This window comes from Neodiprion virginianus, chromosome 1 (genome assembly GCF_021901495.1).
Source record: "Neodiprion virginianus isolate iyNeoVirg1 chromosome 1, iyNeoVirg1.1, whole genome shotgun sequence".
Lineage (NCBI taxonomy): Eukaryota > Metazoa > Arthropoda > Insecta > Hymenoptera > Diprionidae > Neodiprion > Neodiprion virginianus.
In genome coordinates, this window is record NC_060877.1 from 9288590 (window position 1) to 9305902 (window position 17313).

At 37.8% G+C, this 17313-nt stretch overlaps 2 protein-coding genes across 2 annotated transcripts; both read right to left on the reverse strand.

Annotated features, from left to right (window-relative positions):
* Positions 1–1527: 1527 nt before the first annotated feature.
* On the reverse strand, positions 1528–7442 carry LOC124301816 (organic cation transporter protein-like). Its single transcript, XM_046757261.1, has 9 exons — positions 7384–7442; positions 5520–5994; positions 5033–5291; positions 4742–4907; positions 4453–4683; positions 4157–4371; positions 3893–4074; positions 3665–3807; positions 1528–3554 (listed from the first exon to the last, which is right to left on the reverse strand). The coding sequence occupies exons 2-9, from the start codon at positions 5907–5909 to the stop codon at positions 3521–3523; spliced, it is 1620 nt and encodes a 539-aa protein (XP_046613217.1). The 5' UTR covers positions 5910–5994; positions 7384–7442; the 3' UTR covers positions 1528–3520.
* Positions 7443–9437: 1995 nt separating this feature from the next.
* Positions 9438–16966, reverse strand: LOC124301810 (organic cation transporter protein-like). The gene is made up of 9 exons (XM_046757247.1): positions 14994–16966; positions 12919–13487; positions 11915–12173; positions 11623–11788; positions 11297–11527; positions 10965–11179; positions 10701–10882; positions 10479–10615; positions 9438–10300 (listed from the first exon to the last, which is right to left on the reverse strand). Exons 2-9 carry the CDS (start codon positions 13300–13302, stop codon positions 10225–10227), a joined length of 1650 nt encoding a protein of 549 aa, XP_046613203.1. The 5' UTR covers positions 13303–13487; positions 14994–16966; the 3' UTR covers positions 9438–10224.
* Positions 16967–17313: the final 347 nt, after the last annotated feature.

The following is a 17313-nucleotide window of genomic DNA, read 5'->3' on the forward strand; positions in this document are numbered from 1 at the left end:
ACGTTCATCCAAATGAGACCCAAAATGGTCATGAGGCAATATTAAACCAGCCAGTTCCCGACTAAGAGGAGCCATTCTGCGCTCTACTCTGTTATACGCACTTCTTCCGGGAGCATTGGTAGCTAAAAACAATGCATCGAGATCATGTCGCTTAAAGTGTTGTATAGCAAACCCTATGACTTTTTGATAACGCGGATTTTCATCTGGCCCTCCATCAACCGTCATGATTACCACTGGTTTTACTAGTCCATGGTCAGTTTTAGCTAATGGTCGAAACTCTTCAAGTTCGAGAAGCGTCTCGAAATCCTGAGCATGAGTATTAGCAGTAGATGAACTATGCTCTCCACTTCGAATAGCGATGTATGTTGGTCCAGAATATCCAACGGCTTGCGGTTGTCCTAGCATATTGGAAGTGATTTTGATACCAGCATAAACAGATGGTATTAATTTATGACGCTCAGCGATTACCCAATCGTGATCAGGCAATTTGATTCTATATTCCATGTGCATTAGAAGAGGTGCTTGCTTATTTGCCGCAGTTACGTCAATAGGGACTCGAGCTTTATCATCTTGAGATATGAAAAATACTTGATCTGGTCCTAAAATAGCTGATTCGGTAGCCGTCACTCACAACTTGCTAAAATCGGAAGCTGGTGGAGGAACGATACTCCAAGCGATTTTTTAGTCGGCCAAGGTGTTAGGTACTTACAACTTACAGTCGACCTCAGCCTCAAGCAGCATCGCATGCGTCGCATCGATGATGGTTGCAGTAATTGAGATATTCCGTAACTTTCATTTTCACTACCTTTCAGTCCTTCCCCTTGGGGAAAAATTAGGAAAATTCATTTTTGATTGAAACAAATACTTTTCCTTTATCACTACGGGTGATGAAGAGCGATAAATATCGTGAAGAACTCGCTGTAACGTATGTAATAGGATAAATAAAATCTGGTGATTATCGAAATTTGAAAGTGTCGCTTGACTATTTTTTGACCGCGGCAAGTCAATATAATGTAAATTTTTATGTAAAAAAGACACTATTTATTGTAAATTGACGACCTAGCGAACATTCGTCAATGTATGATCTTCGGTCAACGATTTGTGCACGGCCCGATTATTATACCACGGAGGTTATTAAGTAGAATTTAATATTAGACCAGTTTTGGAAATGAGTGATCATACAATCGAAAAATTTATCGTCTCTGCTCGTTCATTCACCATAGGACGTTAGAAAACTCATGGCTTATTTCGAGCGACCTAAGATGAATTCTTGGATTCTCCACTTGTTCTTTATGTTATTATTGCTGACGCCCAAATTACTATTCGAATGCACAATACGTAAAATATTTTTTGAATTTTTCCCACTGTATGGGGGAAGGTGGCAGCTATTCGGACATATTAAATTCTGACATTTGTGTAAGGCCTAGACAATTGTAATACAATGAGTTGGACAATTAGTAAATATGAGGAAATGCATATTTGGTATCAGTAGGTTTTTTCTTTATTTAAAAGTTCACATATCTGTATTGTATGCTGAGAGTTAAATCACAGTGAAAGTCAAAATAGTCGTTTTTGCTACTGAATGAATATGTACAATTGTTAATTTTCTTTTTTTCTTTACCACATGACAATGTATCCTGTAGTAAGTGCGACGTCACCTAGGTACCGATAGTTGTCCGTCAGATATATAATATTATTATCTCGAAGCCACTTATTTCAGGTATGTTTATATGTATGTACATAAATAAACTCGCTGCAGCCTACATATTATGGTACGCATGTCAGGCGGTTAGGAGGAACGTATGCAAAGAAATATAAATGTAAATATCATTTATTTCGGTAAGTAAATATTATATATAACTGTATTTTTGAATGAAAATAAATATTTAATATATACGTTCCAATGTTATTTCAAGTTTATAATGTGATAATATTTTATCGTAATCATATCAACAATATAATGAGTCAGCGAAGACTTTTACGTAACCAGAGAAAACGACAGCAAAAGAGAATTTTTAATTTAACCTAGTCACAATTAGGATAAGAAATACATAACATAAACCTATGAACTTGTACTGAAACTCTATTTAGCTCGTGTAATAATAAGTGTTGAAAATTACTAAAGCTTACGGATTATTAAAAAGTAATGTAACGCCCGAAGTGCATCAAGCATTACCGTATCTGTATGTTCTCCATATTCGCGCAAATTATTCACCAGCCAGAGAATAACTGGAACGATTTCGGCCGATTTCTTTCAGTCGTATTTCTGCTCTTTCAGTTGTTGTAACGATTCTCTAGTCACAACTAGCGTCTTGTCTAGTCGAATGCAATGCTGAAATATTCGGTATTAACTGCGTTACAGCGTGTACGAGTCAGTTTTTTAATTGTAGTGTAACGCAGTAATGAGACCGTTGGGCGTAAAATGATGTAGTTCATTCTGCTGTAACTCTCTCACTTTTATGAGACCAAGAACTTCTTACGACGATAAGTAGGTATTTTTTGATGTGGAATTTGATGCCCGTTCAGGTGCCGGTGAAAGAAATATACTGTTTTATATCAAAAAAAAATAAAGTTGTTCTTCATCTGACATTGTCGGGTCCACTTAGGATAAATCTGACGCTCTCATCTTATTTCTCCCTTCGGACTTTACAATTTTTTTCTCAAGCATTTTTCACTCGCACTTCTGGCTTCCGAGATATTTGGATTTACTAAGATGAGACACTCTGTATATTATACATCTTACTATGCAATAAAGGTGAATATATATGGTGACATATATAAATATATACGCGTTGATAATACCTTAAAATTTAAAAACAACGACCGGTTACCCGTGTGAAGAACATCTGGATTACTCCAAGATGCTTTTTTCAAATACAACAAGATGTCAGGTAAACGTTGACAATCAGTCGAAAAGACACCGAAAAGTCATTGCTGAACAATTCGAGAAAAAGGTGATACATAGATGGACATTAGTCGACTATACATTGCCTATAAATTTCTGTCAGTTTGCCTCGTAAAAAACGACCGTTTGTCTACGAACGTCGTTTGACAGATAACCATTAGACGATATCGCGTTTACTTCCTTTTTTCGTCTGCTGTATCACTCGCGGAACCTCGACTATTTTTAAAGCAGTTTATGGTATCAATTTTCCGACCAAAAATAGAACGGGTTCACTTGATTGTAAGGTTGTTCGCAATGATTACATGTACTACATCTGTTGGATATTTCACGTATTTCTGATGTGGAATATGGTTAGTGCGGGTGAAAAAACTAGTTGCGTTTTGAATAGAATAACTTCAATATGCGAAGGTGACTATTAAGTTTGCAATTTGACATCGCATCTTTCCCTCCGCTGACTTGATATATTTCGTACGCGCGCTACAAGGGGTTACATACGTGCGCCATCTGACTAGCTTCGTACTAAATAAATAATTTAACACCCTCGCGGTTTTTCTTCAACAATTTGAAATTATTAATTTTACAGTTTCTGTAACGCCTGGGTGTTATCAACACCATTCAAGAAGTTGGCTCGTTCATTTTGCTCCTACACCTGTAACAAAAAATATTTTTCATCATACTAGTCAATGAAACTCAAGGCCCGATTCACAAGCATTTTATCACGGCAATGAAAAATTCATAGTATCTCGAATGAAAACTTACTTTTCAAACCCTTCTACTTCTACCTCTTCTATTGTTTCTGGTAGCTTTTTCATCGACGTTTCTGAAAGAAGTAGTAACAACAACACGGCGAGCACTATGCTGCATCCAAAAGTAATGAGAGGAAGAACCGTCGAAATTTCAGACTGTAAATATACATGAATCACGTGTTGATCGAACTAACTTTTCTCGGAATATTCATTACTCGAAATTTTTTCAGCTTTGACTCACCAAGTCGACGATCATTGGTGCTATCACTCCACCGAGCCGAGCAATAGCTGAACAAGTTCCAACGCCAATATTTCTAACTGTTGTAGGATACTGCTCTGATGTGAAGATGTAGAGGGTTGAATATGAGACTGTGATTGACAATTTTCCCATCATGGCCAAACCCGTCACTAGCCATGTCATGTCTGAAACGTAAAATTATGTGATATTCAGAATTGACGACGTGTGTACGTTATTTCTACGGACATCCGTTTGAACTTCACCCACCGACAGGAACGAAAACTGCCAAAAATAATGATATGGACGAGAGCATCATAGAGCCGCCCAAAATAACCTTTCTCCGACACTTGTCAATGGTGAATACTAAGAATGCAATTGCGGGTAGCTCCACGATGGCAGCAATTGTAGAATTTATGTAAACGCTGCCTCCAAGGTTCGCGGTGTTCCATGCTAGACCGTAATACGTGCAATTGTTGACAAACCTGACGATATTGATGTATGAAAATGTTCATCATCAGAAACTTCACCTACGATGACATATTGGGATCAAGACTGTACCTTACCAAATAATGACGAGTATCAGACTCCTTTTTCTGATATTTGGGTATCTCAATAGATCAAGCAATGATGATTTTTTACTGTTTGGCTTGTTTTCACTTCCTGTTATCAGCAGTTCGTCCAATGTATCCCGCGGTAATTTCACCCCATTTTCCATCGATGCCTTGTGAAGTATATTCATTGCTTCTTCCACACGCCCTCTGCTCAGCAGCCATCGTGCAGATTCAGGAATGGACCTAATCGTGTGTATTATGTGAAACTAAAGTTACGAAACGGGTGTTGTTTTACTCTTACCACGATAATGCCAGGAATAAAAGGGTAGGCGCGGTATAAGCCAGCTGTAAAATTCTCCAGTTTCTTATGTAGTATGCAAAACTGACTGTAAGAAGACAACCTCCCATAAAGAAGAAAGTACTAGTCGCAGTTGGAATTTTCTTGTTTCGATAAATCATCTCGATTGCTATGAACAAAAAATTGCACAAGAATCGCAGTCACATCAAAATCAATATCGACTTTCTCTCGGCAGGAAATATGCGATATCTCTACATAATTGTCTAAGATATACAAATTAATCTAGACTCTCACCAGCAACGTAAGCCACAACGTAAAGTCCAGTACTCGTTGTCGCTACAATCATTCTGAAAATTACGAACATCGTGACATTAGGCGAAGCAGCGACCAGTAGTCCCGAAATTAACTGCAAGACTGAACCCCATATCAGAGTTCGCTTGCGTCCATATTTGTCGGACAAAGCACCGAGAGTCAAAACTCCCATCATCACTCCTAGCATGAACAGTGACTCGCTGGTAGTTTTCAACCACGCATCATCGCATATCAGATTCCACTGAAAATATGAAACCCCATAATTTTTACTTGATAAGCTCCAACTGAAAGGTGCTACTACGAGTCGTTACAGCGTGGTCGTTGAAGGTTACATATGACTATGAATAAACGATTAGCGATAAGTTGATCCCGTAATGCAGTTCATTTTGTTCAAGTTTTGATAGTTGAACGCTCATATGACTTATTTGAAGCAACAAGATTGAAGATGTTCCGTAAACTGAAGACTTACTTCGGTTGTGGCAGTTGTTCCGTATTGGCTGTCGTCGTAGGCAAAAGAGGCACACTTCACGACACGAGGTGTCGACGGTAAATTGCCCTTCGTTGTTAGTAGCTCAGAGCGAACTCCTTCAGTTTGGTTATACGGTTTACACTGCGACGAAATTTGTGTCGCGTTATCCCATGGATGCGTAATGTTTGCCGTATGTAGTCCCGGAATGTATGTTGCATTTCTTTGGTCTTCCTCGGGTGTCAGACACCTGAACTTTGGTTTGCCTAACAGGAAAATTGTGCCCATGACGTGAAAGGCGCTGGTTAATGATGGTATAAAGTTAACAACGAATACTCTTCGTTGGTACGGGCCCATTTCTCCAATGTGTGAAATAACGTCGTCGTAACCCATTCTGATCACTTCTTCTTTCTGTCCCTTTGTAGTCCTTCAAGTTTTCTCTTCACAATATTTCCTTTCACTCGGATCAATGTATCTGCTGCAATAATAGTAGATTACAATATGGTTATTTTTCATGGATTTTCGTTTCATTGACTGTAATAGCTGCATTTCACGAACTCAAGAAGTCACCGCATATATTGGATGTGTCGTGTTATGATTATACACAATTCTACAAACTCGGAACGATCTGTGCACTGTTAGGGAAATTTCGGAGTGTAAATGAATACAGATATGTCTGTATCTTTATATCTGCATGAATATTGCAAAGCTCTCGAAACTAATGTCACGAATGTGTTATTGCTGGTCAAAATGATCACACTAGAGCGCCATTGGTCTTGGAACTTGTATGAGATTGGTATGCGTTCTGTGTTTCCTAAGTGATCGATCATCCCTGAACCGCGCTACGCGTTATTATTTGTAGTATAGCACTATCATATTATACAGTACGAAGTTCTAACGCGATTAATTTTTCTCTTGACACTGCCGATACACAGTATTGTTTTCTTGACAAAATGTACTCTGTAACAGTTACGTTTGTAGTAAGAAAAACTAAAAGTTTGTATTTTATATAATTATTTTTCGATTTCAACCCTAGAAACAACGCAAATTCAGCAGTACACTTTTTACATCGTGCCACGTTTCGAATCGCTGAAACTGAAATTTTGTAATGAAAGAAGAAGTCTCGCAAATTATCGACTCCGCGTACCAAATCAAAATTTGTTTTTCTAGATAAGATTACACAGGTCTGCAAGGAAAGTCTGCTCCAAAATAAAAATAAAAAATGCTACAGATACGAAGCTTTTAATGTGCCGAATCTATATTTGCTTTCTATTTTTGCCGTCATGTATGTATTGAACGATATGATTCTTCTTTTTCATTGTTCAAAATTCAGAATTTGCTGTATTTTATTGCTGCACTTACAATACTTCAATCTATTTAAATAGTATCCGTAGTTAAAAAATGAGTTCGAACTGATAGAAAAAGAAAGATATCGCCTAGCATTGTTTTCTCACCGATCAATGCCCCTGCGTTGTTCTCGTTGTGACTTCTTATCACGCAGTACGATAAGAAAGAAAACTACAAATAAGTAGAATTCTACTAGTAGATAGACTTTCCAACGTGTTCAATGTTCAAAGTTTTTAGCTGTATAACTCTTGTTTATAAATATTGTGGCTATCATTAGTGTTTGGTTATAATTATTTATCAAAAATGACGTTTCATTGAGAGGAAAAAAAAATTAGGAAGGTTTAGAATTCAACGAATTTCAACTGTCTAAAGTGTAATCGATCATAACTATTGATGATTAGGAAGTAAGACATAGGACAGAATTATGTATCTTCAACCTTTTAGGTAAGTGGCAATTAAGTAGAAGGCTTGGTCATTTAATCGTTAAATAGTAGAAAAATTTGGAAATTGTACGACTTACCCGAACGAATGTCTGATTATTCTTTTCGGCACCGATCGATAAGACTTGTTCGTACTGCATGACGTCTGCTAATAAACTAGGTTAAAAAATGTCAATTAGCTTTACGCGGCGTGGTATATTATTTACTCTGATGGTGTTTGGCTGCCGACTGGTGCGCTACACAGGTTAGATCGACATTGTTCAAATATATCTTTTTGGGTTAAAAATATGATAGTATACGGTTTGGAAACACAGAAAGTAACTGCCTAATATCGGTAAGATTTCTAAACTTCATTCTGCATTCCTACAATTTCTCCAGGATCCATTATCCTGGCGTAACTCCCATTCTATTTTATCTGTACGAGTCAAGCCTTCCTGGCATCATTGTGACAATAATGGGTGTGATTTCAGCCATTCTCACTAAAACCTGTATGGATTTTTTCTTGCGAAATTGCCGTGTTAAGACCGGGATACACTATTATAGCAGCATCCCTCAGTTTTAGTAGGTTACGTTCTTTTGATCCTAATTAGCGATTTCATTATCAACGTTATAACATTTTCGAAATTATTCAAATCAAGAGACCGGCAACTACTATTGCTTATTCCTAGTCTTTTACTGAAATTTTTTTTTGCTTTTGAAAAATGGTCTACAAAATCTCCAGGTCTCGCTATTCAAAAGTATCAATAGATGGAACATTTATCGAATTTTTCTCGTTGTATGAAGCGTTGAGGTGGTGAGGGCGACAGCGATTCGTCACATTGTTTGGTGGTAAGCAGTAAACATCGAGAACTTTGTATTCGGCACCCGTCGATTTTCTCCTTGTTCATTAGTTAACAAGTTTGTGTCGTGTGTCAGGAGAAACCCGTTCAAGTATCCCGAATGAGGACTTACTTTCCAAATTTTTTCACCTCCTCGGTCATCTCCGGTAGCTTATTCTCGACCTTGCCGAAAGAAATCGTAGCATCCCGAACGGCAGGCTCAGCTGTGTAGCATCTGTAAATATAAACAAGTGGTAAAACAGTTGCAATTTCAAGCTGTAAAAAAGTACGAATTCCCCCCAAATTAGAGATACTACAGCTCACTCTCTTAATAGGGCCACGACAGTAGAAGAGGGGAGGCGATTTTACAGGAATCTGAGGTCCCCCACCAAATTTCTTTGCGCTAGTGTAGCGTTGCAAAGAAGTCAAAAACTCTCTCATTGGGGCCAACTTTTCACACGCACGTGAATATATTGTTTGCATCGGTTAGACTCCAATTTTACTTTATTTTAACCTAGAAAAATATTTGTCAGTCAATATTTTATTAACACTTTCGTTTTTTTTTTTTTTTTTCCACACGATCATCCGAGTTACTGTGTATTGGAATGGGAATAAGTTTGTTCATGTGGTACAAGAAGTGACCGAACCAGCTTTATTTTCAACAATTTTATCTACGGCGATTTCACAGAATCGAAAGCCGCTACACTAAGCTATTTCCATATCAGATGGAATCTGTACTTTTCCATCTGAAAAATTTAAAGTTAGTTCGCGATCTCGTCAGGACGTTGACTCGAAAATTTTGTAGTTTCACCTTCGAGTTTCTTCCTCAAAGCTGTAAAACTATTGTTGTGGGTATTTTTTTCACTTGTAACGTCATTTGCTCTGATTATTTCACTGTGTTTGTTAACATGGGAACTCATATAGATCCAGATTAGCATGACTGATGCGACACAGTATTTATCTACGTACCTTCTTCCAACCGGTTGTATATGCTTCAACTTTGTGTCAAATAAGAACGAAAAACACTTGAGCCAATCATTTTACTCTGAACTGTTAAAATTTGAAGTAAAATAAATCCATGAACGTCGATGATTTTCGGCGGCTGGCTGTCGCATATCTCCAGTATTCCTGACAATTTTTTTTCGTGCTTCAAAAATTAATGTGTAAAATTTTTGGATCGCGTGCTTCAAATGCACAGCAATACGTGAAATATTTTTCCATATTTTTTACTACATGCAGCAAGGAGGTGAAAAACCTAAACATTTGTGACATAGTGACAGGGTCAAGTAGTAAATATCAGGAACTTTATACTTGGAAACAGTGGATTTCTTGTTTATTGAAAAGTTTACATGTCTGTGGAGTATGTCGAGAGCTAAATCACAGCGAAGGTCAAAGTAGTCGTTTTTGCTACCGAGCGAATATGTAAGGTATGCAAAAAAAGTACAATATGCAATATTATTTGTGCTAAATTTTCCTCAAAGAATATCATTCGGAAAATTCATCCAAACATTTTTCACGTGAGCTTCACAATCTATTACGAAACAATCAGTTTTTGAATTCACCTGAAGCTGGGTCTTGGAATAAAAATAAGCTTCTTTGAACCGAACGGCATGTCGTACATGTCATACATGAGATTTTGGAATGTCAGAAAGTAGGGAATGAAATTTTCTAATTAGCTCTATTCAATTTTTTTTTTTTTGATATTTCATCTACTGCATCACTCGCGAAACCTCAACTATTTTTAAAGCAGTCTTTAGCATCAATTTTTAATTTTCAGACCAAAAATAGAACAGGTTCACTTGATTGTAAGGTTGTTCGCAATGATTACATGTACTACGTCTGTTGGATATTTCACGTATTTCTGATGTGGAATATGGTTAGTGCGGGTGAAAAAACTAGTTGCGTTTTGAATAGAATAACTTCAATATGCGAAGGTGACTGTTAAGTTTGCAATTTGACATCGCATCTTTCCCTCCGCTGACTTGATATATTTCGTACGCGCGCTACAAGGGGTTACATACGTGCGCCATCTGACTAGCTTCGTACTGAATAAATAATTTAACACCCTCGCGGTTTTTCTTCAACAATTTGAAATTATTAATTTTACGGTTTCTGTAACGCCTGGGTGTTATCAACACCGTTCAAGAAGGTGTTGGCTTGTTTACTTTTCTTCTTACGCCTGAAACAATAAATGCTTTTCATCACGCTAGTCAACGCTACTCAAGATCATATCGGCAGTACTTGTAATGAGAGATACGTTCGTTGAACGCAGTCGGACTTTCTAACTCGAAGCTGCGGTTCACAAGCGTTTTATCATGGCAATGAAAAATTCAAAGTAACCTGAATGAAAAATTTACCTTCCAAACCCTTCCACCTCTTCTATTGTTTCCGGTAGCTTTTTCTTCGATGTTTCTGGAAGAAGTAGTAACAGCAACACGGCGAGCACTATGCTGCATCCCATAGTAATGAGTGGCAAAAGCGACGAAATTCGAGACTGTAAATAAACGTGAATCACGTGTTGATTGAACGTACCTTCTTCGGAATTTTTATAACTTGGAATTTCTACAACTTCGCCTCACCAACTGGAGAACCAATGGTGCTACAACTCCACCGAACCGAGCAGTAGCCGAACATGTTCCGACGCCAATATTTCTAACCGATGTAGGATACTGCTCTGATGTGAAGATGTAGAGGGTTGAATATGAGACTGTGATTGTCAATTTTCCTATCATGGCCAAAGCCGTCACTAGCCATACCATGTCTGAAATGTAAAATTACGTGAAATTCGGAGTCGACCACGTTTTTACGTTATTGTCACAGATATCCGTTTGAACTTCACCCACCGTGAGGAACGAAAACTGTAGAAAGTAATGACACGGACGATAGCATCATACAGGTGCCCAAAACAACCTTCCTCCGACACTTGTCAACGGTGAACATTAAAAATGCAATTGCGGGTAGTTCCACGAATGCAGCAATTGCAGAATTTACGTGAACGCTGCCTGCAAGGTTCGCGGTGTTCCATGATAGACCGTAATACGTACAATTGTTGAGAAACCTGACGATACGGATTTGCGAAAATGTTTATTATTAGAAACTTCAGCCGTCTGATTGTCTCGAAATACGACGCTAACATCACCTACGATGACATATTCGGATTAAGTCGGCACCTTACCAAATAATGGCGAGTATCAGACTCCTTTTCCTGATGTTTGGGTATCTGAGAAGATCAAGCAATGAGGATTTTTTACTGTTTGGCTTGTCTTCACTTCCTGTTATCAGCAGTTCGTCCAATGTATCCCGCGGTAATTTCACCCCGTTTTCCATCGATGCCTTGTGAAGTATATTTTTCGCTTCTTCCACTCGACCTTTGCTTAACAGCCATCGCGCAGATTCTGGGATAGACCTAATCATGTGATGTAAAAATTCACTAACATATCTCACACGCTTTGAGCTATCAGTAAAACTAAAGTTACGAAACGGGTATTGTTGTGCTCTCACCATGAAAATGCCAGGAATAAAAGGGTAGGCGCGGTATAAGCCAGCTGTAAAATTCTCCAATTTCTAATGTAATATGCTAAAAGGACGGTCAGAAGACAACCTCCCACGAAGAAAAAACTAATTGTCCCAGCTGGAATTTTCTTCTTTCGATAAACCATCTCGATTGCTATGAACAAAAAATTTCACGAGAATTTCAGTCACGTTAAAATCAATGTCGCCCTTCCCTCGGCAGAAAATATCATTGTCCCTGCATATTTGTCTATAGGATATACAAATCGATCACGACTCTTACCAGCAATGTAAGCCACAAGGTAAAGTCCGGTACTCGTTGTCGCTACAATCATTCTGAAAATTACGTACATCGTGAAATTAGGCGAAGCAGCGACCAGTAGTCCCGAAATTAACTGCAGTACTGAACCCCGTATGAGAATTCGCTTGCGTCCGTATCTGTCAGACAATGCACCGAAAGTCAAAACTCCTATCATCACTCCTATCATGAACATTGACTCGCTGACAGTTTTCAACGAGGCATTGTTGCATACTAGGTCCCACTGAAAATTTGAAACTTCATCATTTCTTACTCATTAATCTCGTACCGAAACACGTTCCACGTCTTTAATGTGTTCTGGCACACATATCACTAAGAACAAACGACTCGTGATCACTATCGACGCCACTTACGAAAAGCAGCATGTTTCAGATTTCACCACGAAAACTATCATGTCTCATTTAGTGCAATAAGGATTCTCTGAAGATTTGTGCTGTGTGCGGTGGTCGAAACGAAAGTCAATTCGTGGATAAACGCAGAAGTGCGTTTTTTTTATTGCTTTAAAATAAACTCATAAATATCCTCGAAATTGTGGTGTCGATGCAGGTGTTAGAAAAATAAATGCTTTTTCTTACAGGTTCCTTACAGATGTTTTAAATTTGTTTCCGATTTGTTGTCAATATAAACATCAATTTCGTCTTATTATATTTGTATCAAGTAGTCCTTACGTAAACTATGCGTATTGTTTCTACAAGAGTGCAACAACTATTCTATCTAATTGGAGATAACTGCACTCTTACTAATCTGCATTAAAACGTGTTAGTTTTCGCGGCGAAAACCCCAACATGCTAGTTTTAGTAAAAAAACTGAAACGTGCTACCTTTCGTCAGAGGCGTCGACTTGATCTCTCAATTGTGTCCGTTTTCTTTCACGTGTGGTAGCTGAACGCTCGACTGTTCGATAATATTATCATTCCTCGTTCATTTGGAGCGAGAAGAATGAAAAAGTTCCATAAGCTAAAGTCTTACTTCGGTTATGATGGTTGCCTCGTATTGGCTGTCATCGTAGGCAAAAGAGTCACACTTCACCAAAGCAGATGTTGACAATGTATCGTTACTCCGTAGCTGATAGAGGTCTCCGTTAGTTCGGTTATATCTTTCACACTGCGACGAACTTTGTGTCGCATTATCCCACGGATGCGTAAAGTTCGCCGTATCTGGTTGCAGAATGTACGTTGCATTTTCTCGGTCTTCCTCGGGTGTCAGACATCTGAATTTTGGTACGCCTCCCAGGAAAACGCCCCCCATTACGTGAAAGGCGCTGGTTAGCGCTGGTAAGAAGTTGACAAGGAATATTCTTCGTTGGTACCGACCAATTTCTCCCGTGTGTGATATTACGTCGTCGTAACCCATTTTTATTTCTTTATTTTTTCTTTCTTTCTACTCTTCCGTTTTCCAGGTCTTTGTTCCACGGGATTTTAATTCGGTCTCTGAAGAGTTAGTGGCACGTATGGAATACATCGACTGCTTATCGCATGTTCATTTTCTACTAATTCAACTGGTGTCTTCTGTTTGTGCACATCTTTCCGGTATACGTACTGAAACATTCATTGTGGCTTCAACAATTATCAATCCATTCATAACCCCTCAACATTAACGCCTAGAAGAATTGATATCAGTGTTATTTGTGCCGGAACGGGAAAAACGACTTTTTTATAATACTCGACCAACATCCATTCGAGACAAAATCAAATACTGTAGACACTTGTCAGGGATATCGAAAAATGCGTGCTTCAATCTTGTTATGCATATGGAAAATTTATTTGGTGTTTTTAAATGAAACTATTTAAGCTTTGCAAAATACACGTGGTTCGTTTACAATGTTTTACTGTGGAATGGCGTGTCGGACGTTTTATAATGGAAGTGTGATACTTTGGACTTTTCCACATGATTTATCTCACTGTTCTTTGTCTTAGTGTTTATTTCTCTGCCGTCATTCAAACGCCGCAAGGTATTTGCCGAAAATTGAAGGACGATTCTACCTATGCAAGTATATAGCCGGGATCCTTCCGTTGGTCATTATTTGAAACGCTGACAGAATTTTTACTCTACTCTGAATGGTGAACAAAACCTGATCGACGTTCGATTCAATATTTCTAATTTGTCATGTTCCAAAAGAGAAAACCTGATGCAGATGCGTTTTTTGATAGATGTCGACGTCACGGGGATCACAAGAAAGATATTGTCGTGACAGCTTGAAGAACAGTTTAGAGAAATTCAATGAAAATGAAAAAAATTATCCACCTTATCTGTATTTGTGTTCTATAACGGGCCACTTGACTTGAAGCTGTTGACACATTACAAAGCAATTTTGATGATGAATGTTGGTAAATTAATATTGAAAACGTATCAAGTCTGAGTTTTTTTTTTCGTGATATAAATGTGAATTTTCATTTGTAATTGGAAAATTACTACAAAACTGGAGAACTTTGTCAATCATGTTCGCGATGAATTGTTTGTTACTTATCTGAAGATGCGAATGCTGACTCGCGACTTTTCCTTCAAAGGGTCAGAGTCGGCATCGTTTGACGAAACTGTTTCCATATTCTTGTATAATTAAAATGATAAACAAGTCTGTTTGAAGGTATAAACCGAAAGAACGGTGCCTTTCGTATAAACGTTAGGTAGGTAAACAAATATTTTGGGTTGCTATAATGGCGTGAAATGAATTTTATGGAGATTTTGTAACAAAATAATATTCAAGGACTCTAAGATGACAATATTTCGTATTCATTTCAAAGTATTGTGTACATTACCACTCTTCATTCGACTAATTTAGGCTATCAATGAAACACAGCAAAGAATTTCACTTAGGACGACTAAATTCGGGTAAATTCCGAAGAGTTTGGCTGGATCAATAACTGTTTTTTTTTTTTTTTATCTACTGTAATTTATGACGTTATTCGCTTATCATTAATCACCAAACTGGCCATGTTGTAATTGTCGAATGTTGCGCAACGTCACAGGGAAGTGGTTCGCGATATTTAATTCGGGGGTAAACGGTAATCGGTTAACGAAGTTTGACAAAATAACGTTCATCTTACCCTTTGCAGATAGCTTGACGAAGTGTAGAAGCGAAAGTACCGAGTGAACATTTCATCATGTTGGAGCGTGAAAATATACGAGTCTCCAGACTAGAAGGGTAATAAATCATCGTTGATAACCATGTAATTGCATACGTATCTGTCTGAATGTAAATATCATTTATTGTGCTCTAAATTCCAGATTTACGAAAGTAAACTTGGTCTAACGCCGTTCTTCGGTACATTTGCCCTTGACGTCGTTAAGTCACCGATTATGTCATGATCCCTAAAACAATAGAATATTGTTGCTTACGAATATATCATCGTTGTTACAGTACGATATTTATCATAATTCGTATAAAACATTTTTACAAGAATAGAACATCACTTCATATTATTGGAAATACTTTATTTACATTTCAGATATCATCTCAGCATACTCTCAGCTAATTTATAAATGCACTAATTATTCATGCGGCAAATCCTATTTATGTATATAGGTTCATCTCATGCTCGTAACGGCACCGTGACGACAATATCACTCGATTGTTTAATGCTGAGTTCAGTTTTTACTGATAATTCCAGTGGAATTCACTCAACTATGTACAACTTGAAGCCAGCTGCAGTTTGAAGCCTGATAATATCGAACAAAGGCCTTGAGACGATTAAACATATCTTAATTCACGGCTGCTTTGTTTGCATGCCAAGCTGACAATTGAAAATTTGAAGGACTATAATTGAACTTACTAGATAATTGATGGAAGGTGCCGTTATTTCTCCTATCCTACGAAAGAGCGAACAAAAGGCGAAGCCCAGCGCACCTGATTGTAACAGTAAGTGAAGTATTGAGGCGGGAATGTCAAGAGCCAATCCAGTATGATAACGCAATCGTGATTCGTGTTACAACCAACATGGAAATAAAGTAAGCAGCATCAACCTGCAAGATTCTCCACTTTATGATGAAGTGTGTAATATGAACCTACAATGAGACTATCCCGCAGTGAAAGACAGTTCTATGCTGATTGGTCTTAGGACCAATCATCTTGATAGCTGTATGCGTGGGCGAAGCGGAAAGACGTCAATTTGAATAGATCTAGGGAATAATGCTCCGCAGTACCAGTCAAGTATATCCAGTTTTATATCAGTCTCGAAATTTGATTATACACGTATGTAGAAGTGTTTCAGAATTTTCTTGTATCTGGGGAGACGACGAAATTGTCGGAGGCTGGGATACATGATTGTCAAAATTGGTTTGAACATGTGATCGTAAGAAGTTGGACGACGATACTACGAATTACATTTAACTCGTGACATTCACCTCACTTGGTGGAACACACTATAACCGCTAATCGTAAAATTAGTGGTGGCTCACCACGAATTCTAACGTGTTCAGGGTACCGCGTGTTTACCTAGGTACTTACCATGTGATGTGCTTTGATTTATCGTCAACATCCCTTGTCGGTAACATTTACGGGTAGCCATTGCTCTCTTATTCGATTATTCCAAAAGATCGGAAGCGAAATTCTTAATAGTAAACTGTAACATTGTCGCTGAGTCGAGGAAGTCGGAACAATGGAAACATGTTGTATAACACACCAGCTGTATAATCGGAATGAAGTATCATTTTCTGGTATCGTTGATGAATGTTTTTATATTAGTATTAGAGCAAATATAGTGCGCGTCCGAAACAGTTTAGCGTAAACATTATCCCTTTAGAATACCCTTGGATTCGTGAGGTGAATAACTGCTTATTGTTAATTGAAAAATAGCTACCATTTATTGATACTCTATGTTGTGTAGTACGTACGTTCGCGGAAGTTTATTTTAAAATATAGCGTATAAAAACCGTTTCAACCTCCGCAAGTGTCTGTACGTATGTTCAATCTGTCTTTGTAGTTTTTATACTTGTCTGTTAGTACGGTGCAGTATGTGGAAGATATTGACAGTGTAGATATTCCGCACCGTTAACCATTAAAGATAAATAAATTACAATCTTTACACTTATTGGTTAATCATCTTTATACTTATTAGTTAATCATCGTCTTATATCTACAGTATTTAATATTGCAACGGGTTTCTTAAAAGATACTATAATATACAAGATAATATAGAATCACATTTGCTTTAAAACACGAATCTAGAAATTTTTTGCGCTCTGAGGTATCAGCCCAAGCTTTATAAATATTGAGACTTTTCTGAAACGAGCTGCAGGAGTGTTTGTAATCCACCATGTCAAGTTTGAGCAATATGGTATAAATCCAATCTCCTATTGGAAATTTCAAGAATAGTCATATAATCAAGTTTTGTTGTTTGTTTCGTCTTTGGTTTGGCTATGTCGAGC